At 40.3% G+C, this 25,063-nt stretch overlaps 1 protein-coding gene across 1 annotated transcript; it reads right to left on the bottom strand.

The window, feature by feature from the left end:
* Positions 1-1,025: 1,025 nt before the first annotated feature.
* Positions 1,026-24,908, bottom strand: DHX16 (DEAH-box helicase 16). The gene is made up of 20 exons (XM_032210278.1): positions 24,614-24,908; positions 21,922-22,193; positions 21,693-21,840; positions 20,309-20,365; positions 18,740-18,994; positions 17,512-17,736; positions 15,918-16,106; positions 14,563-14,673; positions 13,427-13,542; positions 12,184-12,394; positions 10,683-10,781; positions 10,437-10,589; positions 8,264-8,404; positions 7,005-7,167; positions 6,658-6,776; positions 5,631-5,698; positions 4,832-4,994; positions 3,422-3,583; positions 2,534-2,707; positions 1,026-1,277 (listed from the first exon to the last, which is right to left on the bottom strand). The coding sequence occupies exons 1-20, from the start codon at positions 24,815-24,817 to the stop codon at positions 1,149-1,151; spliced, it is 3,159 nt and encodes a 1,052-aa protein (XP_032066169.1). The 5' UTR covers positions 24,818-24,908; the 3' UTR covers positions 1,026-1,148.
* Positions 24,909-25,063: the final 155 nt, after the last annotated feature.

Raw genomic sequence — 25,063 nt, 5'->3', positions numbered from 1 at the left:
GGCACAATTATCGTCATACGTTGAGGACTACCGACAGCTTTGTTTTCAACATTACAACATTCTGATCATTTTATATTCAAAATTGTACAATTCCTTGAGAAAGCTACCAACATGTTAATTTTGCTGTGTTATAAATCTAATATTTAATATAAACCCAAGGCTCACTTTTCAACAGGAACAAGACTGTCACATTCGTGTGTTTAAAGCCTGGCAGGGGGAGAACAGAAGAACAGAGCTTATTTTGGTTTGTTGCATAATACCCTCTAATCATATGTCTCAGTCTGGAATGGAAAATTTCCTTCAGTCTGAATTTGTGATATGTATTGCAGATAGCATATTCTCACAAAATTTCCATTTTTTTTTCAGAATATGCTACCTGTAACACATATCTATGTGCTCTTCTGTGTGTTGTATTTGCATCTTTGAACACACAAATTTGGGCTTTGTGAGAGGTGCATGGAATCAAACACACTACATACTACAAAGATTTTCTGCTTGCTGGTATTGAATTATGGAAAAGTATATGATATGCTACTGAGATTTATTAAGATTTCTAGCAGGTGTGGGAATGCAGCTTCTCAATGTCATGCATAACTGGTTATTGCTTATTACCCCCTCATCCAACAAAATAGAGAAAAATCAAGTACTTAATTGCTTATTTTAGTGGAATTAAAAGTCTTAGCTTGATGCTAGGTTCAAAGTGCCCCAAATAGGAGAATGAGATTCAAGGGCCTATTCAGCCATTGAACTTACAGGTCTTTATGGTAATAATTACGTCCAAAAATTACAATTAATAAGGATAAAATGAGAGAAAATTCCATGGATGCCGCCTTTACATCCCACAAAAAGGCAGGATACAAAGACAATAATGGTATAATGTTGTCTTAAAATGTTGAAGATGATTTGAACACTGAATTCTGTTTGTATGCATTCTTGTATGCGTCTTTTTAAAGAAGAAATTGATTTGTTAAAACAAACATTAAATTTGTCTAGAAGGAAAATGCAAGCAAATAACACAAGGGAGCTTATTTTAAAAAAGGGTTTATTTTATGCCTCTGAGTAACAGCAAAACTATACAGCTCTACAAAAAAGTGTCCAAAGGTGCTATTCAGCACCAGAATGGTCAGGACTGAAGACAAGTTTTTCTTTTATCCCAGCTCTTCTCGTGTCTTGCCCAATTTCTTGGGGAGTTTCTTGGTTGAGGTATCTTCCAGTTCTTTGGCCTTGTAGTAGTGAGGGGCCACTTCCAGCAGCCAGGAACTGTCAATTTCAATCACCTACAGAAAACACAAAAGCAGCTCGAGTCAGGCTTCTGATTTCAGCACTGTCTCTTGGATACATAGACATATTTAGATAGACAGTTAGATAAATTTAGATTAATTAGATTAAATTAGATTAGATTAGGATAGATAAAGAGAGAGAGAGGGAGAGAGATAGGAGAGAGATGAGAGGGATGATAGAGATGGATGGACAGATAGATATAGACATACAGTAGATGAGAATGGTGGGTGGATGAATGATAAACATTTCATATTTCTTAACTGCCCATTTCCCTCAAAAAAGGGCTCTGAGCGGTGCGGAGTATCAATAAAATTAAACATTAAAATCAGAATAATTTGGAATTATTTTTTTTATAATTATAAAAGCAACATTATAAAAGTTTCCAAAGGTGAAAAACTCAAAGATGGGGAGTTAGTAGTTGTTAATACAAGTGGGGGTGGGGGAGTTCTCATAGGGCCGGTCAGCTCCATAGTTGTGTGGGCCTTTGTGTTCCCCACTTAAGGCTGCACAGCCAAGTTTTGACCCCTTTGTGGAAGGTGAAATGATTGGGGCATTTCCTCACATCTGAGGGCAGGGTGTTCCACAATGCAGGGGCAGCGGCAGAGAAAGCCCTCTTCTTAGCTCTGCCAGTTTACATTCTTTCACTGATAAGGTTTTAGCATACCTTCCCTGTTTGAATGAGCAGGATGGGCTGATGTGGATGGGGCGAAGCTGGTTCCGTAGCCAGTTTGACCTGCATATTAGCTAGGTCAAAAGGCCATGGAAAGGTGATCCAGTGTGAGGCGTCGGATGTAAGTTTAAGGGTAACTGAACTGGCTGTAAAGGGAATCCAGAACTGCTCTTCCACAAAAGTCCCACTAATACCCGATTATTGAATCCTCCAGCTCTTTTAATCATTTAATCCACTAATGAGAAGTCACCTCTGTCTTTACCGTTGCAGCAACAGGAACATGAAGTGACTTGTATATAAAATATTGAGTTAGGCCAGAATTAATTAATTTATTCCATATTACACAAACCTCTTGTTTGACACTTCAGTAGGAAACCTACAATAAAACGCTACAAATTCACAAGCAAAGTACTCAGCTCTTCCTCTATTTCAATTTTCAAAAATGGATATTTTCTAACGCTTAAAGGCAACATTTTTATTTGACCTAAAGCACCTGCTATATTCACATATCGGTTTTCCTTTGAGCATAGATAACATTTTGTCTCCGAGGAGAAACCTTTTCTTCAGAAGGTTTTAACTCACCTGTCTCATGAATTCCTTAGTGGTGAAAACCAGTTCATGATAAATGATCCAGCGGGGCTGCTCTTCAAACAAGGAGCTGTTGGGATGGATATACACTGTCTGCTGATGCTTGACCGTTTTGTAACCACTGCGGGTTAGCCGGGCAGTGTGATAAAAGAAACCGGCTGTTACAGCCTATAGAAACAGAGCAGGAAGGGCCAAATGTGAGGTAGACAATGAAAGAAATGGTATCTGAATATAACTCATTTTATTGTAATTTAAATAACACAAAATAAGATATTTTAACTGTAGATTAAATAATTGATGAAAAACAGAGTTAAAATATATTAATAAACAAACATTGAAAAGTATCTTCTGCAAATTTAGAAATCAACGGCTCTTTTTAAAAAATGTGTGTGTAAGCGTTCCAAGTTATGCACCCATAGAAAGCAGAACTCCAAGGCAGGTGGATCCCTCAAAGGACAATTTTATTAGATATTGGCACAACAATTGGAAAACCGACTCTGAAAGTTCCCACGGTTTTCACCTAATTAAAAGAGAAAGTTTCCCTGCTTCCCCAAGTCACCAGTCACATGGTGCAATCGAAGTGCTGGTCAGTTGCTTGGTTACTTTGCTCCTCCTCTCCCAGCCACCTGTTGGAATGACCTTGGTTCCCATAGGAAAACTTCTTATTTTGACTACAACACCCCAGCTATTTCCCACCCCCTCCGATCTAGTGGCAGCCCTGAAGCCTCAAAGATGACCCCAGCCAGGTTCACTTCAGGGTTGACAATGTGATTATTGTTATGGTTTCTAAATTAGGTGGATATGCCAAATACATATACGCTTGTCTAAAGAAATTTTGGAAACCCAGAGCAGAAGAAAATAACAGGTGCACGGTGCTTTTACCTTGCGGATAGGAATGTAGTCCCCTTCAGTGGAAGTAATGTCCACCTCAATGCGTTCCATTAACCCTTCCAGCTGTTCTCGCACATCTCGAGCCCGCCTCATAGAACGAAACTGGATGAAATTCTCATAGCACCATTGCATGGAGTAACCACTTTCTACCCACTAAGACAGAAGGGGAGGATTAATAGAGATCAAAGGCTTGCTGGGATTTCAAGTGAAGAATGCTATATTTTCAGTGACTTGACTACATGATATTGAGTACAAGTAGTCTTTGATTTATGACCGTAATGGAGCCAACCTATTACAGTCGGAAGTCGTGACAGACATTAAGTAAAGCATGTCACTTAACAACCCCCATCCCCCTATTCTCCCAATGTGATGGTTAAATGTATGCACAGGTTATTAAGTGGAGCATGGGGCGCCTTGAGTGGGGAAGGCCTAGTGCAGGCCCTGAACCAGGCCTCTTAAGGCCTCTCCCACCCAGTAGGTAGGGCCCAGGGGTGGGTTTCAACCGGTTCGCGGCGGTCCCTGTGAATCGGTTGGTCGGCGAACCCGGAAGTAAGTAACTTCTGGGAACGGCGAAGGGCCAACCTGCCCGCCCGCGCTCCTTACCCGGTTTTGACGAGTTCTGCGCTTCCATGCGTGCGCAGGACGCATACAGCGCCTGCGCGATCCTCCAGGAGCATCTGGAGCATCGCACAGATGCTAGTACGCATGCGTGCACCGCGCGCGTGCACGAGGACACCGCCAGCTCCGTTCCAACCGAACCGGTTGGAACGGGGCGAGAAACCCACCCCTGGTAGGGCCTATCCCTATCTCTAACCACCATAGCAGATCCCACATTTTCTCTACTATTAATAACCTATCTATACCAGCTATTGCCCTCACACCCAGAAAACACTCATTTTGTATCTCTTGAGAGTAGAACCTAATGCCCTATGAGCTCTGGAAAATCCCGCATTAATATCCTAGAACTGCTATTAAAACACACAGAGAAGGAGCAAGCATTATCATCCTTCTGAATGACCTCTGTAATAAAAAGTATTCAATAGAAGAGAATATATGTATTCTCAACTACGTAACATCATCAGTTCTAGACAGAAGTGGGGTTTGCTCCTTGTTTATACAGTAGATTGCCAATTTTGATGGTGGGATGGTTTTCTCCTTAGTAATTCCTTGATTAGACTGTTGTATCCTCTTCTTTTCTTAAATAAAGGGACCTTTGAGATACAACTCTACAATAAATGCAAGGCTGGTCATGATTTAAAGTCATCTACTGAAACTTTCACCATACACTAATCCCACCTATACTATCCAGGATATGAAATATTCTTCCTTACTCAGAATTCTAAGAATTGTAGTTCTAAAAATCCGCAGGTTGCCAGGCTGGCCTTGACATTTTGTCCTCACCTGAGTATAAACATTGAGAAGAACCAGATGGTCTCCACCAGGCAGGAAGAAATTCATGCGGGCATTGTCAGCATGAACCACTTTGTCCTTAGGGCGGTAAAAAACGGCATTGTTGACTGAAAGCATAGCCGCAATGGTCAGGATTTGCTCTGAGCACTTGTATCTGGGGAATTTCCAGTAAAGAAAGAATAATGTTGGGTTTTACTGTGATAGAAATAAAGTGAAAGTGAACAAAAGCAATAAAAGCAATCAGAAGACTTCAGAAGAAAAAAGGGGAACAGACAGATTGAGAGGAGGAGACATACTAACAATAAACTAATGAAAAGCTAAACAAAAATATGATTTCAAATCACAATTTAAATCAGACCTTCTAAACAAATGAAACTTTAGAAGCACATCAATTTACAATTAATATCAAGTAGGTAGATAGATTCTTAAAAAGAAGATAAAATATTTAAAATTTTACTCAGGAATTGGAAGCATTTTTAATATAATAATTTCTTTTCAATTCTGTCCACACTTAATCAGGAATGATTTTACGCTTGTAATTTATTATTTAAATTTTAGAAATACTCTAGATCTGTAGGATTTTTGTAATTACATAATCACCGCTGTTCAAATATGTTGGAATTTTCTGGGAAGAATGTAGTAGAGAATTAAGGATTGAACTAAGAAATAGGAGATGGATATAGTATGCTGCACTTGTGATTCCTGAACAAATGTGAACAAGGCCAAAGCCACTATCAACATATAAAGGGAGGGGGGGGGGGGGAGACCAGCACAGCAGATAAGGACTCACTGTTCAGAAGCTAGAATCATCTTCGAGAGCATGGGATCAACAGGCAATTCTGCCATCTTCCGGCCCAACTAAATACAAGACGCAGAGTTAATAAATTCAATTAAAGGAGAAAAAAACCCACAAGTGTAATATATTTCTCCCACAAGTTAAAACAACATTTCTGATTGAAGTATATTAGCAAATATTTTGAAGTCATGTGTGCAACAAATTAATGATATCTGTGACATCTGTTCCGATCACTAGCCATCCTAGCAGACCTCCCTTTTTAAGTATAGAAAGGGACATGCAGGTACAATACATTCAAATATCTTCCATTCTTCATTGCACTTCTGTTTCCCCTCTCTGCAACCAGGTACCTCCTTCTAAATTCCTCAAAGCTTCATATATCCTCAGTCTTTTATCCTCATAATAACTGTACACTGAGCTGAGATATAGCTATCTATGAGGTGGCGCAGTGGTTAGGGTGCAGTACTGCAGGCCACTTCAGCTGACTGTTATCTGCAGTTCAGCGGTTCTAATCTCACCGGCTCAAGGTTGACTCAGCCTTCCATCCTTCCGAGATGGGTGAAATGAGGACCCAGACTGTGGGGGTGATATGCTGACTCTGTAAACTGCTTAGAGAGGGCTGAAAGCCCTATGAAGCGGTATATAAGTCTAACTGCTATTGCTATTGCTATTATTTATTTATTTAGATGACTTTTGTAACAAAAAAGTAATCTTGATTCAGGCCCACCTACTTAAAATAGAACACTTTAGTGCTCAAATTGAACAGAAATTTTTCCTGTTATTGTTGATGCAATAATGACAAGGCCTCTTTTATGCTATCCTTGAAGATCACAATGAAAATAATTTGTCTCCATGGAACCTAAACTAAGGAGTAACTAGAAAGTATAGTTGGATTTGAATACAAATTTGAAGCGTCAGTCTCTTTTCCAACTTCTAACTTCACTCCCACTGATAGACAATCACTTTGCTTTCAAAATAATTGTCCTGTCCTGACAAAATAACCTTGAATAAGAAATCATACCTTGGTGAGTTCGCCAAGATGATTGAGAGCCCCCAAGGCATACAACTGCTCCAACGCCAATACTAGAGTCTCGTGGGGTGGTGGATCCATGAAGTCAAAGTGAATCAAATCATTGATGCCTAAAGGAAGAGAAGAAATACAACCCAACTAAGTATTGCATATACAGGTTTCTAGTTTCTACAAGACCTTGAGCCTAGATATTTCCATCTTCCATCATAAGATGCATCTACTGAAATTTAACCCTTAAAAATGATCCAACTTCCATTGTGGGAAATCTTTGTAAATATATTCAAGGATGGAGCAGGCAATCCCCATATTTTACTACCCAAGACTGCCAAAATACACACCTAAGCTTTTGAGAAGAAGCACTACGTTGCCAAGGTTGGTTCTCTGAATCTCTGGCACTGTGGTTTCCTCCATCTCATTTTTGTACGCCCAGGCTGTGTAGAGACGGAAGCACTTCCCTGCAGCCACACGGCCTGCCCGGCCTGCTCTTTGGTTGGCAGAAGCCTGATGGAGAATATGAAGTCTGTGTTTTTACCGAGATTGGTGAAAACTGCTTATTCCCAGTCATCCAGGACATGGTTGTGCCAAAGGTGCTTTTTTCAAGAGGCAACTGGACTTTCTGTTTTTTCTCTGAAGACGTTTCGCTTCTCATCCAGCTCTAAGCTCTTCTTGGATGAGAAGTGAAACGTCTTCAAAGAAAAATCAGAAAGTCCAGTTGCCTCTTGAAAAAAGCACCTATTGGGTTCCCCAACTAAGACAATCTTAAATTCCACAGTGTAAATGGCAATAAATATGTTTCTCTCACCATTTATCTTTATTGCAGTGAAATTAAGATAATGATAATTAGTCATCTAGATTTAATTACATATATTCTGACTTGTTTATTTTTTTGTTATTTTAACATTTACATATGACAGAAATGTTAAGCCGCTCAGTATTTATTTGGATTGGCATAAACTGTAAGCCTGTTAAAATCTACTCAAGCACACCACCACTACACATTTCTAAAAGTTCTTAGTAATATTATAATGTCCACAAGGAATAAAGTATAGTTCAAAAATCTACATTTCAGAAAATTCCAGTTTTCCTCAACATTCAGAGACTGCAATTAGAAGAGATGCTCTAATCATTTTTTATTAATGTTCCACTATCACAGGACTCAACAAGATAATTTATTTGACACCCATAATACTCTCTTAACAATCCTTGCCGAACTACCCCTTGCTTTGATCTATATGTTATGCACACATTCTAACTATTGTTCTTAAGGACCCTGCAGGGTTAGAGCTTCACCATTGGTGGGTTGGTGAATACCATTACATGGATAGTACAGAATGGATTTCTACACAACTTCATAGCTTTACAGAATCAGAGATCATAAATCCCTGATGATTTTTCATTGTTCTATGGTTTTTATGAACAGTTTCCAGGTTAACTACATTCTTAATAAATTACTTCCTGCAAACGAATTAGTACCAATACAAATAAGAGAACCAGATTAAATAAGAGCTTTAGATAACTTTGAGGACATTCAAGTTCAGCAAATGAGATAGATTAGATGGGAAAGGGAATGGGGAAGTAAAGTACTGATACCAGATACCCGAGAACAGGGGGTAACAATGAGGGACTCCATGCCCGTGCGAGCATTGTAACTCTTCTGTTTGCAAAACCCAGGGTCAATCACGTAAATTATGCCATCGATGGTCAGTGATGTCTCTGCTATGTTTGTGGCCACAACAACCTGAGGAGAGAAGAGAAACTCATAAATGATTGTGTAAAGTAATTACTTATACTATAAATATCATAAATTATAGTACCTTAATTCCATGAGATGAAGGGGCTCAAAACAGAAGTTAGTATTTTTCAGCCATGGCATCAACACCATGGAACAAGATGTTTTAACCAAGGCAGCTTGAAGGCTGGGGAATTCTGGGAGTTGAAGTCCACACATCTTCAAGCTGCCAAGGTTGAGAAACGCTGTTCTACAAGCTCGATGATGGTCTTCTGGAAGGTAGCAAAGACCCTACTTTTCTGTAGGGCCTTAAGGAGGGCCTACCTGCTAGCTGGAAGGTTATTATCTTAGCTAATATATTTGCTGTAACATCTCTTGTAGCTTATTTATATAGTGCATGTCTTTTTTTTTTTACCATGGATGTTTTCAGACAGTTTTTACACTTTTTTAAGTCACCATGATTCAAATTGTCTATTCAAACAAATAAATAAAATGTAGAACACCACGCTGATTAAGGCGGTCTAACTCTAATCCTGATTTCTTCATTAAAAACATCCTAGGAAACAAGTCTCTGAAAGATCTCTGTCCAAGAATTAGCTAATACAAATAAACAATACTATATAGAGAAATGGCATACTGTAGATCTTGGTAAAGCAGCTTCAAATATATTTACTACGGAGGCGAAAAATCTGATTGTCTTGAGTCCTTTTCTTTCACGTGATTGTGTTTCTGATTTCCCCCTCCCTCTTTAAAACCAGGGCAGTCACTAAAGTGTATTAGGTCAATTACATGTCTGTATTAGTGACTTGAGATGAGATGAAAGAAGGGGGGAGGGTTAGGGGAAAGTTGTTTAAGTACATACTGAAGCAAATTGCTGGAAGGCAATCCCTGATCTCTCCAAGTCAGACAAGATGTTGCACCTAGATTCAAAGGCAATTTGGGAAGGCTAATGTCAAATGTCAGTACTGCTGAAATTTTCCTGCCTGGTAGACGAATGTATGGTTCTTTCAAAAATCCTTTCCTCTAGGGAGGTTAGAGGTTCTATTTTGTGCAAGAGTTATGCAAGTGTTATGCTTTCTTTTGCTGGTAGGCAGCCAATAGGCAAATGAAAATACATTATGCATTGTGTACATTACATAAGCATTATTAATCATGCTGTCAAGCTTTCAGGCTGCAGTTGGTAAAATACATATTCAATGTTGCTTTTATTTCTGTGTTGTACATGTTCTGTTGATGCTGAATTTTCTGCATGTTAATTGCACAAACAATGTGTTTCCTTATTGTTAGCATTCCTGGCAGGCTGCAAATACAGAGATTAGCACTATTTACAGACAATATGAAGAGAGAGTTGGTTTAAAGCCAAGAGGTGTGATTTTCCCCCTGTTGTTGTTTTTGTAGTCTCTATTGAATGCAATCTAGAGTATTGCTCTTTGTTAAGCTTCTGTGATAGTTGGCATAGGGAAGCAGGCTTTAAAAGACTTCAATTTAACTAGATAGCAGTCAACAGACATTATTATTCCACCATAGGAAGATACTTGTTTTCCATTCCTATTGTCTCTACAGTGAAATACTTGAACTGTTCAGCAAATGGAACATATAACACTTGAGGAATTCAGAATTCGTTCTTTTACCACTGCCAACCTGGCTGTTTTATCTCATTCTCAAAACAAAATCTCTTCTCTTTGTGCACACCCCTAATGTTCATCTTCTTTCAACTATCTACAGTACATGAGTATCAAAAAGAGGTCCTCCCAATATTTATTCCCTTCAAGCAACAAAATAGAATACTAAACAACTGATGTCTGAAATTGCATCTCCTCAAATACAACACTTAGGCCAAAGTTTTCCACCCTGTCCTTTTCCAAACATCTCAAATGCAACTCTCTAAATCAGGGGTCTCCAAATTGGGCAACATGCTGGCTGGGGAATTCTGGGAGTTGAAGTCTTAAAGTTTGGAGCCAAGCCAAGTTTGGAGACCCCTGCTCTAAATAATGAAAGCTGCACAGGTTAGCCCTTGCTGCTTTATAAAATCAGCTTTTACCTTTCGGGCCCCTGGTGGGGTTGGTTCAAAGATCTTGGCCTGCATGTCGGAGGGCAGATTAGCATAAATTGGAAGGACCAAAAGTTCTGCAATTTTAGAGCCCAAGCGCCGGCAACGATCTTGTAACATCTCACAGCAGGCTTCAATTTCTTCCTGTCAATAAAAATGGAAGTGAAGCTCTGTTTATTATACTACAATACTGGTAAGTAATGGTGGTAAATTAGGAGAAAACATACAAGAGCTTACCTGGCCCGTAAGAAACACAAGGATGTCCCCTCGGGGCTGAGTTACATGAATCTGAAGCACCGATACCACACAGGCTTCCAAATAATCAGCCTCTGGTGCCTATAGGGGAGAGGCAGAGGGAGAACAATCAAATTACAGGTAGTCCTCAGTTAGTGACCATTTGTTTAGCAACCATTCAAAGTTACGGCAGTGCTGAACAAATGAGAGTTAATCCCCAAAGTTACAGCATGTGAGTAGCTATAATGAGCCTTGGTGGCGCAGTGGTTAAAGTGCAGTACTGCAGGCTACTTCTGCTGACTGCCAACTGCCTGCAATTTGGCTGTTTGACTCTCACCAGGCTCAAGGTTGACTCAGCCTCCCAACTTTCCGAGGTGGGTAAAATGAGGACCCAGATTGTTGGGTGCAATAGGCTGACTCTGTAAACTGCTTAGAGGGGGCTATAAAAGCACTGTGAAGCGGTATATAAGTCTATGTGCTATTGCTATAACCGCATGTGATCAACATTTGAGTGCTTAGTGGGCTGCCCACAAAGGCACCTCAACTCTCCCATTTATCTCCCTTTGCATCTCTGTCCTTTTGGTGCCCTGCACTCCACTGCCTCAACCTGCACTCCTCTGATCCTGCCCTCCCCAGCTGACCTTTGCCATCTTCTTCCTCCCATTGTTGATGAGGCATGCCTGACCTGACCTTTTTGGGGCAGCTGTTGGCTGCGTCAGCCTTTCTTTTCAAGGCTGTGTGCACCATTCTCCAAATTGTGTGTGGCCTTGACATGAGGCTTTTAAGCTTTCCAAAGCCTTGCAAGAAGGCTGCATGCAATTTGGACAAGGTTCCATAGGATTTGGACAAGGCCGGACATGGCTTTGGGAAGCAGGTCTGGCGCAGCAAGTTAGGCAGACCTCGCAGCAGTGGGAGGAGAAAGATGGCGAAGATCAACGGAGGATGGCAAGGACAGTAGAGCAGCAGGATGACTGAGGATTACCTGTAACTCTTCTTGAGTTAAATAAACACAACTTCATCTCCCTTAATGGTTTCTACTATTGCTTGTCCTTGTTCCTCACTCAGTTTTTCTGCTCTAGATTAGATAGATATGCTTCTTCTATAGGTGATTTTCTCCTTTTGCTCTAATTTTGTGAGACTAGAAAGACTTGTTATAGGACAAGGGTATTGGAAAAATTCTAGTCCCAATTGTGGTTGTAAGGCAAGGACTACCTGTAGGAAATAATGACTGTACAAAAGATAAGCCAAGTTAGGAAACCTGAACAGAATGAAATCCAGTTATGATGGATGCCTGTGATGCGGCAGCACACAACGACTATAAAAATGAAGAGTGGTACAATCTACAACTTCAGCTTACAAGCATATAAATACACGTTTGGATGTAGGAATTGGCATTCTATAAATCTTACATGCTCTCCTCACATCCACATCCACCGAGGTTGATCACTTTGTTTCCTCAGCCCTTTACACATATATACACACAAAACACTTAGGGCTTGCTAACCTTAGTGTAAAAAATGTCAACAGGAAAACGGCGCCCTGGGATGCGGAAGATGGGAGCATCGTCAAAGAAGGTGGAAAAGCGCTCGGTGTCCAGGGTGGCACTAGCAATCAGCACCTTCAGTTCAGGCCGGAAACGAGCAATGTCCTTGATCAAGCCAAACAGGATGTCGGTGTGCAGCGTGCGCTCATGAGCCTCATCAATGATGATGACGCTAGAAAGCAAGCCAGAAAGCAATATTTCTAATCATTTGCAAGGGAGTTTTTAAACTTGGGTCTGTTTAAAATCAGGCCCCTGTTGGCTTTTTAAAAAAAAACTAAGGAAGGAAGACTACAATTTACAATCTACTACAGAGACTACAATTTTAAGGAATCAGCAGGAGATCAGCCTCGAATCTAGCTCTTTTAAAACCATAGCTTACTCATTAAATGACCATTACTCATCACTATGATCCCACACTGCACACCACTCTCAGAACTGCGGAGACCATCTTTCCAACTATTGTCCCAAAGCAAGCTCTAAAATGGACTGCACTCTGCAGCAATTCTAAAACGAGACCCTCACATGAAATATCATTTATTGCCCTAGATCCAGCTTACCATGCAAATCCAAAAGGACATCTCTGGCAGTGGTGGGATTCAATTTTTTTTACTGTCGGTTCTGTGGGCATGGCTTGGTGGGTGTGGCAGGGGAAGGATACTGTAAAATCTCCATTCCCACCTGACTCCAGGGGAAGGATACTGCAAAATCCCCATTCCCACCTGACTCCAGGGGAAGGATACTGCAAAATCCCCATTTCCTCCCAATCAGCTGGGGCTTGAGAGGCAGAGAACAGCTGGGAGCGGGGCCAGAGGTGATATTTCCCAGTTTTCCAAACTACTCAAAATTTCCACTACCGGTTCTCCAGAACTGGTCAGAACCTGCTGAATATCACCTAATAAATTGAAATTGGTCTCTGGACTCAGATTCATGTTTGAAAAACCATAGCATAGGTATGGTTTTGCTCACTCATTCTCATTAGAGTTTATTCAGTGAGCATTTTAAAATTTAGCTGTATTCTGTGGAATTTGGAAATAGTTATTTTTATAGTTAGTCACATTGACTACCAGGCAAGATTTGAGCTAAAATAGATCTGAGTAGTGCAATTTAATTTGCTATGGGAAAGCTACTTCAGCTATTTATCTGACAACAAACAAATATCCCTGTGATTAAGCCACTAGTGCAAGTGTCCACTGCTGTTACTCACCTGTAGCTGCTCAGGTCAGGTTCAGTGAGAAATTCTCTGAGCAGCATCCCATCTGTCATGTATTTCAACACTGTCCGCTCTGAAGTGCAATCTTCAAAACGGATGCTATATCCTACCTGTGGTAAAGGCACAGAGCTGTCTTTATTACCCACAGAGCAACGTTTGTCCAGGAATTCTATTTAATTCAAATCAAGGCAGCCTCCAAAGAAATATAAATATCCCCCCCAACTTACAACCACAATTGAGCTCAAAATTTATGTTATCAAGCAAGGGAGTTTTGCCATAATTTAGCTTTCTGTCCACAGTTGATAAGTGAATCACTGCCATTGGTAAATTAGTAACACGGCTGTTGAATCTGGCTTGCCTATTGACTTTGCTTGTGAGAAGATTGCAAAGGGTGATCACATGACCCCAGGACACTGCAACCGTCATAAATATGAACCGGTTGCAAGCATCTGAATTTTGAGCATATACCATGCCAACGGTGAACCACTTTCATACTGTTGCTAAGAAAACTAAATAGATATATCCAAGAAGTCACCAGAAATCAATCTCCTCTCCAAGGAAATATTAATGCTTGTATTACCTTGAGAAATAGATACTGTTATGAGGCTAATGAGTATTATGATGGCCAACACATCACTGCCTTCAGGTCCATGGCAAATAAGGGTGAACAAGGGACACATTGATTTTTATCTGAAAGTTTGGGATAATGCTTATATTTATAAGTAGCCCTGCTGGATCAGCCAACTTGATGCTTCTGTAGAGAAGAAGATGGAGAAAGGTATATCCCTCCTCCACCATTGTACATCTACAACTAGTATTTGGAGGTATGCTGCCTCCAATCCAGAAATAAAACTGAAATCTCAAAACCAAAATCCCTTAATACACCTGTCCTTCAATGTACCCATCACTACATTTTGTGGCACTGAATTCTATAGGTGAATAATGCATGCTCTATTTGAGTGTGAATGTTTTCAGGCCAGAGAATCAACTTTTTCTCCACCGATATTGGCTGCCATTAGAATCATTACTGGCCATCCTAAAATTAGATCAGGGATTATAAACTGGCTAAAATGATTGGTAATATAAACTATACAAATTTGTTCCTTTCCCTCTCCCTTTTCAAAACATACTTCATTTCCAAGCTTGACATTCATTTCCTGGGAAACACGGGCAGCAACACTCATAGCTGCGACTCGCCTGGGTTGAGTACAGCCAATCTTCATTCCTTTCTTGGTGTAACCCTGTTAGGAAGAGACAGAGAGAGAGAGAGCGAATCTCCATGATTCAAGATCTCAATACCAAAGCTGTTATGTGCATAAAATGGTTTGTGTAGGAGCTAAAATACTATGCATGCTGGGGACAGTGGATTATAAACTCAGCAGTTCATAGCCGCACTCAATAATTTATGGGTGTGCATAGAATTATTTGTGTCACTGCTAAAACCTCTTCCTGCTGGGGTCATTGGATTATACACTCAATTGTTTATGGGTATACTAATAAGCAGACAATGGAACACCTGGGGTTTGTCAAGTATGAAAAATTGACTTGTTTCCTTTGTGTAAATCATCCCAAAGCACTGATTCAAAAGTTTTAGTACATGCACATTTTAAATATTCCTAAAATCTAAAACCGTTTTTCAAGGGCATCTCTGGAAATGTAAATACTCAACTTGTATTGAGTGGGCAGCAAAATGTGGGTTTTGTAGAATGTGTCAAAAGGCAAGATGTGGTCAAATCAGAACACAGGCACTGTAGAAAATACTACCTACCCTTCTAAAGTTCTGGATGGCACTTAACAGTGTTGTTTTTCAGTGGGGTTTTGGCTTGCCGTGAAGGCTGTGAAAGATAATTTCATTTTTAATGTTAACTTATTGGTTCATTTATTTACTTATAAATACACTGTCCAAAGCTTGAACAACTGGGGCAGTTTATAAAATAAATACCTATTTGAGGGGATGTTGTTGTTTTTTAATGTTCATTTTTTCATCTTGATTCTTGCCCCACTGTTGCAATCGTAACAGTTTTAAAATCCTAAGTTTCATTTGGAATTGAGGGCAGAAATTAGGAAAAAATCTTTATGGACCAATTTAAAAAAAAACTGGAATCTCCTTGAGTTTTATTTGTAGCTCAAAACAATGTCCACATACCCCATTCAAAGCCTGAGCAACCATGGACCAGTGACTACCATGATTTCCAGACAAAGGCACTGGGGCAGAGAGAGAGAGAACAGGACAGCTGAAGTCCAGCCAGAGACAACCGCAGCACAGTGAGCATTTCTGGAGAACCAAATTGCAGTGCAGACCGAATCATAATATTGTATGCAGGTCTATGATTACAGAAGTAGGTGTTTGCCCCTGTTGCTTTTAGAACACCAATACCTAGCATGAAGTAGGGACCAAAGAAGCAGTATTTCCCTCCTGTAGGCTTCACCATGGATCTCCTTCACTCCTGTATTTAATTATTCTCCCCCTTCCCTATCGATTTACCTCTTCGCATAAATACTGTGGGATTTGAGTGGTCTTGCCAGAGCCGGTTTCCCCTTCGATAATCAGCATCTGATGTTCAGCAATGGCGGCCAGTAAGTCTTCACGGTATGGGAAAATAGGAAGGCTGCGGCGCACCTCCTGGATAGACAACTTCTTGAGTTCAGCCTGGGACAGTTCTGGCTTCTCCTCCTGGCACCAAGGAAACAGAGATAGACAAGCTTCCCTGGATCAACAAGAACTGTTGGAGTCTCTTTGGTTCTATATTTCCTATCCCTGCACAAAACTGATACCGCAAGCAGAATGTGGGAGGCACTGTAGATCAATGGCATTTACCTTTGTTTACCTGTCAAAGCTGTCAGGTGCAATCCTTCGTACTGCTTGATAACAACCTAGAAACAATCTATTTGATTCCAGAGGTGGATTCCTACTGGTTTGGCCAAACTGGTAGTAACTTGGCTGCCTGGGTCACTGGAACCAGCAGCGATCCAGGCCTGCTACACCCATCAATGGTTCTCTCAGTGGCACCATAGGTGCCGCCATCTTGTTTTTGCCTTCTGTGCATGTGCAGAACAATTTTTGTTACATTGTGCATGCGCACACGGTGCATCCCTTAGCAAACCAGCAGTAGCAGCAGCCGGAACCCACCCGTTTGATTCCCTTAATTTATTCTATAGAGATATTAAGCTAGTAAGTCTGACTCAGCTGCAAGAGTTTCCTTTGGTCACCCATATTTAAGCAGCACTTTAAGACAGAGAGTGATGGCCTTGGGGGAAATATTCAGAAGCTGTTACAAAACCAAAAAGGACAGAAGCAAGCCTTGAGCCATGGGGATGGATATAATATTAGGAAGAGACTCAGGATGGCTCCTACTTGACTCACTGGGATTTAAGAGGGAGGGGGAAAGGAAAGCAAACACACAAGATTCTGTTATTTCTACTTCCCTCCTACTGTCAAATCCTAGATTCCTTATCTATGTTCTCATTATTGTAATATTTAATAAATAGCTTCCTTTCACTAACTCATCAAAATCAATTCCCATTTTCTAGAATTCCTTCTGTTGAGGCAGAGCTATTTGCCCAGCTTTTGCTTCTAAGACTCTTAATTTGTCCATGAGATCTCTAACCCAGGGGTCCCCAATCTGTAGGCCATTGTCCAGTACTGGACCGTGGGCCAATCACCATTGGGCCATGTGACTAGCTTTGACACTGTGCGCATCTCCACGTGAGACTTGCCACAGCCCCACTTATGCAAGTTTCGTCATGGCTCCACTTGCGCGAGCATCACTGTGAACATTGGACACATACATGCTTGCCCCTCCCACAAAATAATCCCACTTTCCTCCCTCCCCCCCCCCCCCCACACTCCAGGCCACCAACCCAAAAATGTTGGTGAATTCTGCTCCAATCAATTGGCCAGAATCACTTCATTGAGTTGGGCAGCTACAGAAATTGAATAAATAAATGAAATAAATAAAATTGATCCTTACATCCCCCCCAAAAAAGTATTTTTCAGGGACAAGATCTGAATTTCCACTAGGAGTTCTTGGCTATGTTAGTGTCTCATCTTCTCTATTTCCCAGCCTGCACCTTCTTACCTTGTTCTGATTTGCGCCCCGCATTTGCACAGCATTCACAAACTGGATCATCTCATCCTCCTCAAGCACATACTCATAGTCTTTGCGTGGATGGCGCTGATTGGCGTCCCGGGCCCCAAAACGGAGAGCAGCTGCCCCAATGTGGTCTTCCTCCCAACGCCGCTGCTCATCTCTTGGAGCCATGTGATCCTCTGCCTGGGGCTCCTCATAACGATCAGGAATCTTCTGCAGGACAAAATCAAAGAGAATCACCAGTGCATTCAGCAGCTCAGTAGCCAAGGTTTTAGTTCAACAGTGCAGTATTTTTTTGCACATTTTCTTCAGAAGTATAAAGTTATATCCCCAAGTGTGTGTAATTTCAGGAAGCATTAAAACTCTCTTGTCTTTTTGTACATTCTATCTACTGACCCAAGAACCAGAATCCCATGAAAAGGACAGCAAGTAATAGGCCTGAACTTCAGTGCTTGGGTTCAGACACAGAGGTTTAATCTAATGTGGCAGAAGTAAAAGCTAATAAAAATATTTAGAGAAGAACTGGATTTTACGTTCTGGAAGATTTTTTTTCTTTTGTTTTTTTCTGATGCATAACTTTTTGTTTTTGTTTTTAATGTTATATAAAATAGCTAAGATATGAAATCTGAAAATACATCGGATCAAAAAATAAACCAACAAGCAGAAAGACAGAGAAGCTGCTCTTAATATAGGAACACTTTCAGCTTCAAAAAAGTCCAGAAAAATGATAAAAGGATAGCAAGAAACATTGCAAAAAATACAAGCTGCTGCTAATAAAGTATTTCAGATAGTGGGACTGATAAGGATTGTTCTGAGTCCCCTGTTTGTCCTGGTGGATATTCGTGAAGACAAAAGCCAGAATTTACCAAACATTTGGTCTTCCATGTTCAGTTTATTGAGTTGATTCCAAGTGAAGCAAATTGTGTATTTACTGATGTTCAGCAATGGAAAACATGCTACAGCAGTGATGCAGATCCTCCAATGGTTGCCAACAAGTATCTAGATGCAATTTAGCCCCCATGTTGGTCTCTGGTTACCTGCAGATTGTTTTAGGTAGAGTTCTTTCCTACCCCTGATTATTGCAAATGTTTAACTGGAGATCACCGGGATAACCCGAAAACAATACTTTATGTCCTTTCTTCGATCTACCACTCATAAGAGGGAAGTAGCCATCTCACCCATCCCTGGCCCCTTTGCACACATCACCCCCCCTTACCTTGCTGCGGCTCTCCTCTGGCATGTAGTAACGATTGTGCTTCTCCATCTTCTCCTGCTCTCCAGCCTGTTTGTACTGTTTGGCCAAGTCACGCACTTTGCGTTTATACTCCAGCTCCTGCTGCTCAAGGGCTGATAGTTCTTGCTCAGAGAAGAGGTACTCCTCATCGGCTATTTCTGCTTCCAAGTCTTCTATTTTATCCTTTTCTCGTTTGGCTAAATACTCCCAACGGGATTTCTTACGTAGTTCTGGAATCTGACGTATAGGAAGAGAAAAAGAGTTTTTATCCTTGTTACAGTCTGAATGATTTTGTTTTTAAAAATAAATTTGAAAGCCCAATTTTCATTTCTTATTTGAGCATTTTATTTAATCATGCTCTGTCCTGGCAACATCATTGCAAGGCAATACTTCTGAAAGCAAAATTTACTATGGTGGCTATGATTTTTTTATTCAAGAGGCAGATTTCATTGTGCAGCGGTTTTTAATGCAAACATTGCATCTCAAATTTTATATGGAGTTCCAAGTTGGATTACCTTTGCAGATAATAATGTAGCCCAATTACTAGTGAAATTTTAAAGAATACCCTCTGAAAAGGCAGGCTTGGCTAAGCATATTTTGGTTGCATATATACATTTTTAAAACAAGGATTGCTTCGGGAAAACTCAAATGAATCTTTTGCAGATATATAGTTTATAAGATGATCCAAAGATTAGTCAGATTGGCATTGATCCTGATTATTTTCCATGGGGTATGACCTAAACATTTTGCTGTATAAAACTAAGATGATTTGATAATTAAACATGGTAATTAATGGCCAAAGTCAAAATTCTATGTTCACCTGTAACTTTTGAAAAATTACAATTTTCAGGTCCGTAAATATCTTAATAGTTTATATTTAAATAAGCACAAAATAGCCTTTTCAAAATATGTTTTTTTAAAAATCCTGATCTCTAAAAAAATTTGCCCCTGTAATGATACTGATTTTGACACAGTGGATCATATTTCATTGTGTTATGAATTGTATGAGTCTTCTGCAGGATATTATCTGTCTTATTCTAAAATCAAAAACAGGAAGAGAGTCTTTTGAGTATGTTAACATTTTACTCACATCTGAAAAATCTAAAACTACAGAGATAATAGCCAGACTATGGCTATAAAAACTAGGTTTTGAGCACCACACCAATGAGTTTTACTTTTTAAACTAGTATACCTAATGTCAAATATTAGATTATATTTCTAATTTGCTAGTTGTGCTTTTTGGCCATAAGTAAATTAAAAGTTTATAACATGGAAAAAATATAACAACATTTTCTTGTAACATTTTCATTATTGTCTTGTTGGCTTGTCAAAAAAGATAATTAAAAAAAAACCTTTCTACTGTTTCCTTTGCTTAAAGACCAGGCTTGCTGATCAGGAATCTATCACTCAATTTGGTTCACTTTTTCCCCATGTCTCTTCACTTTTTTCCCGTGTCTCTTTTATACTCTCCCATATTCCATCAATGCCTCATTGTAGTTCACTGTCAAATTATTCTTTATTTTAAAAACAATGACAAAATCAAGCTCTTACCATGAATTTCTTGTCCTCTTCTACCATCTTTAAGCGCTTTTGAGCTTCTTCATATGCCTAATAGGAAACAAATATACAATAATAACTCAAAACACAGTAGTTCCAAAAATACTTGTTAACAAATGCTAGATGCAATACAGGTAGTCCTCAATTTACAACAGTTCATTTAGTGACTGTTCAAAATTACAACAGCACTGAAAAAAGTAACCTATGACTGTTTTTCACACAATCGTTGCAGCATCCCCATGGTCATGTGATCAAAATTCAGACATTTGGCAACTGACTAGTATCTATGACAGTTGCAGTGTCCTGGAGTCGTGTGATCACCTTTTGCAAACCTCTGACAAGCAAAGTCAATGGGGAAGCTAGATTCACTTAACAACCGTGTTATTAACTGCAGTGATTCACTTAACAATTGTGGCAAGAGATGGGGCAAAATTCACCTAACAAAGTTTCACTTAGCAACAGAAATTTTGGGTTCAATTGGAGTCATATGTCAATGACTACCTGTATTTTTAGGACTATAGATTTAGACATGCAACAAAGCAGTTATCAGAGACTTACAGAAAAGTTGGGAATAATCTCAGCAAGAAAGTGGAACTTCCTCTTCTAAATAATATAAGTATTAGGTATATTTCTCAGGTATGAGAAGAGGAAGAAAATACCACCAAAGGCCAAAACATGAGAACTCTGGAGCTGGCATAGCAGAGATTTGAAAGTGATTGAAAAGGAGTCAGTCACATGTTTCCATATTGGGAATGAAGGCCTTGCAAAGCAGGACTGAAATAAAAGATTCCATATCTCAATGAATCAGCATTAAAATTTTAGCCATTAGTCTTGCACAATGTTGAATAAGAACTATACCATGGTTTAAAAATAAATCAAAACCCTAAGTTGTATACAAAGTTCTGAAACTTCTGCAAATTAACACAGACAGTTCACTAATTTTGCACAAGTTTCCTTAATCCCTATTCTCACTTTCCCCAGAAAGTGGAAAGGATATCTACAAAGATATGTAAGCGAACTATGTCTGATTCCTGTTCCAAAAAACATATTCAGGAATCTTTTTAGGTTTTCCACTTTTACCAAACATTGTCTACATTCTTTCAAGTCTGCTTTTTGGCTAGAATGGCTAGGAAAAAAAGCAGTGTTGTATTAAAAAAAAATGATGATATGCAGGTATAGATATGTGTGTGTGTATATATTTGCAGATGCATATAGCTCTCCAATATCCATTTTTTACCTAAATTTTCCAGCCCCAGGTGAAATGCTCCTAATGCAAAAATGGGGGATATAAGAAAAGAATGGGCAGAACAGTTAGGACAAATGCAACCAAGAAGGGCTTCCCCATTACGAAAGCAAAATCCAAAGGCAGAGACCACACCTTCTTGTCTGATCGTTCGAGGATATTGCGAGTCTTCTCTTTGTCCTTGCGTTTCACACGTTCCGCAAAAGCATCACGTTCTTCCAAGTCCTGCAGCCGCTCTCGTTCACTCCGGTCCCATTCATCCTCTGAATCCTCCTCTGGAATCCTAGGCCAAGAAAAGCAAGAATGTCTGCAGCTTTCCTTATTTTTCTCACAACTCTGCTTTTTGCAAGAGATGGATGCTCACCGTCCCGTGTCCTCTCCACTAGGCTTCTCATCAGAGTCTTTGTCTTCCTCTTCTTCCTTGCGCTGCCTCAGGTGTTTGTGCCGTTTCCTTTGCTTGCTCTCAGGACCTTGTGAGGGGTGATGACGCTTTGAGCTTCGGCCTGCTGTTGCTTTACCGGTTTCTTCATCATCACTGTCCTCCAACAGGGTGTATGAACGATTCTTTTCCTGCAAGGCTAAGGCCTGTTGCTCAGCTAATCTTGCTGGACGCTCCTGCGGCACCTGGTGTGGAACCTATCAACCATTGGGGAAAGTGAACAAATCAGTTAAAACTCCAAAACATTATAATTTCTACACATACCCAACATAAACCATTTGAGAACGTAGCTCTTATTCCTTAGCACCAGCCTAGAAGACACATGGCTTTCCCAATTTTTCGAAGTACATATGTAATATTGAATTAATTTTGAGTAAAATATTGAATACAGGACTGTTCACATCTTACTTCTGCCAAGATTTCATTAATCGGATGCCTTATTAAGTCTTTACCATCCATTTATTGTTGACAACTTGATGAGATATTCTAGAGATAACCCTTAGGCACTTCATGCAAAATACTTGAAAACACAAAATTACTAAATGCTATATATTATTTTCACACTTCCATTTATTTCTTATTGAATTCTTAAAGAAAGGAAAATTAATGGAATCTGATGTATCCACCCTTATTATAGAGCGGGACCATCAAAGAATCAGTTTTTGCAGAAAAAATAATAATACATTCCATTTCCAGCTGGAGAATTACTACTAGTTTGAAGTCAGTAAAAAGTGATGTTGGTGCCCTTCTGAAATTTTGAATTTCAACTCCCATCAGCTGCACGGTGATAGCTATCAGTTTGTGTCCATCTAATCAGTGCATTTCCTGGTTAAGATTTCCTAATTTTCAAGGAATGTATCAACTACACTAAGTGGACCACACAAAGAAAATTCTTTATTTTAGATGGTCTACAATAACAGAAACTTGTGAAGTATGATTGTGTTGTATCACCTCCTTCTTAAAATTCAATGAATCAGGGGGTAACCACCAACAATGCTTAGGCAACTGTATATCTCTAAAGGTCATCTTCCTTACTCTCTACATAATTTAGTAAGTGGATTCAAGTAATCAAATACAATATTTGATTTGATTATTTGATTTTTGATCATTCTTGCTCCTTCTAATCATTACCTATAATTACTGTTCTTTGAAGCTTCTTTGTTTGATGCTCAGTGGAAAAGGTGTCAGAGTGATACATGCACAATCAGTGAAAAAAGGTCTACAATTTGAAAGTCATGCTCAAGGAAGAAACTAGAAAAGGGGAGGGAAAGGGGACACCATCTACTATTACATAACAACCATGTCCCATATGACTGGTAGTTTTGATGGTTATTGAAGCTTTGTTGCAAGCTTTCAAACTCAAAACAAAATTCAGGACAAACTGGTTTGGATCCCAAATTTTGGTGGTCCGCAGAAAAATTATTTGCATTTTTTATATTGCACTAAATACTATTTATCTTCATTAAAAAATCATATTAGTGGTCCGTGGGATTTAAAATTATGAATTTGGTGGTCCCTGAAGTCTGAAAGGTTGGTGACTCTTGCTTTAGCCCACAAAGCTAAAGAGAATTTGTTCCAACATATTGAAAAAACGGGAATCAACAATTCCTTTGCTTTGTCTTCCTAGCAGCTTTAAAGAAGCAGTTTTGCGTCTCTCAGCAGCAGTTAAGACCCCGATACGCACATCTGGGGACTCTCCATCATGTCCCCAGAAATAGAATCTGGTGTAAACGCTCAATCACTCTCTCTTCCACTCCTCCCATTTTATCTGAGGAAAAAATGTTGACCACTCAGAGAAAAGCTTACATCTATCGTTTAACAGATTAATAGAGTTGGAAGGGACTTTATAGTCTAACCCCTCCTGCTCAAGCCGGAGACCCTATACCAGTGATAGCGAGCCTATGGCATGCATGCCACAGGTAACACACAGAGCCCCCTCTGTCAGCACGCGTGCTGTCGCCAGCTGCTCTTCTGAGTTCTGGCCAGCCAGCTAGTCTTCATGGACCCGGAGCACCAGAAAACAGCTCAAAAAACAGGCTGTTTTCAGCGTCGTTTTCGTGCCAAAAACATTCTGAAAACAGTCCCCAAAACATTCAAAAAATAGGCATGCATGTGCCAGCCAGCTGGTCTTTGGGTTTCCGGTGCTCAGTCACACAAAGACCAGCTGGCTGGCACGGACATATGCACTGACCAGCTGGTCTTTGGGTTTCTGAGGCATGTATGTGCCTTCCGGTTTGGACACTAGGTGCAAAAAGGTTCGCCATCTCTGCCCTATGCCATTTCTGACAAATGGCAATCCAATCTCTTATTGAAAACCTCCAGTGATGAAGCTCCCATAACTTCTGAAGGCAAAGCTGTTCTATTGGTTGATTGTTCTCACTGTCAGAAAGTTCCTCCTTATTTCTCGGTTGAATCTCCTTTTACATTTTATTGTGTAAAATGTTAATACCAATTTGGATATTATTATCTTTTTGCCTCCATAGTGCACTTGCACCCCTTTTTCGACAGCCCCGCCCCTGGATTAGCCCCGCCTCTCACAGCAAACCTCCCCCCCACTCCCATGCCTCAATCCCGCTATTGGAAGTGGGTCGCGCGCTCAACTGCCAAACCGTCTCACCCGCTCCCAGAGTTGCTGGGCGAAGGCGCGCGCGGTGGGCTCGGTCACCCGCAGCGTCTCGGTCTCCTCTAAGCGATCGAGCAAGTCCTCGGGAGTCCGGCTCCGCTGGGCCAGGCCCACCATGAAAGCAACGACATGGCGCTCACTCAGCCCCAGAAGGGTATGGAGCTGGTTCGAAACCCAGCGCTCCAATTCTCCCGCCATTGCAGCGGGATGCTGAACCCCCCCAATTCCGCCCCCCCCCCGGCTTTTCGAACTACGTGATAGTATTTCCGGGCTTGTGCTGCTGGGGGCCAATCAGCAAGCTCAGAAAGGCAAAGCTTTCGTCATCTTAAAGCGACGTTTTAAAAAAGGCAGGGTTACGTTACGTTGCTCTCGGGTTTGTCCGTCTCTATAACGGAACTATGGGAGTTGAAGTCCAGTAGCCCAGGGAACAGCCTATTTTACGTT

The sequence above is a fragment of the Thamnophis elegans genome, chromosome 2 (assembly GCF_009769535.1).
Source record: "Thamnophis elegans isolate rThaEle1 chromosome 2, rThaEle1.pri, whole genome shotgun sequence".
Lineage (NCBI taxonomy): Eukaryota > Metazoa > Chordata > Lepidosauria > Squamata > Colubridae > Thamnophis > Thamnophis elegans.
Note: the sequence above shows the minus strand (reverse complement) of the source record. Positions and strands in the feature narration are given on the sequence as shown.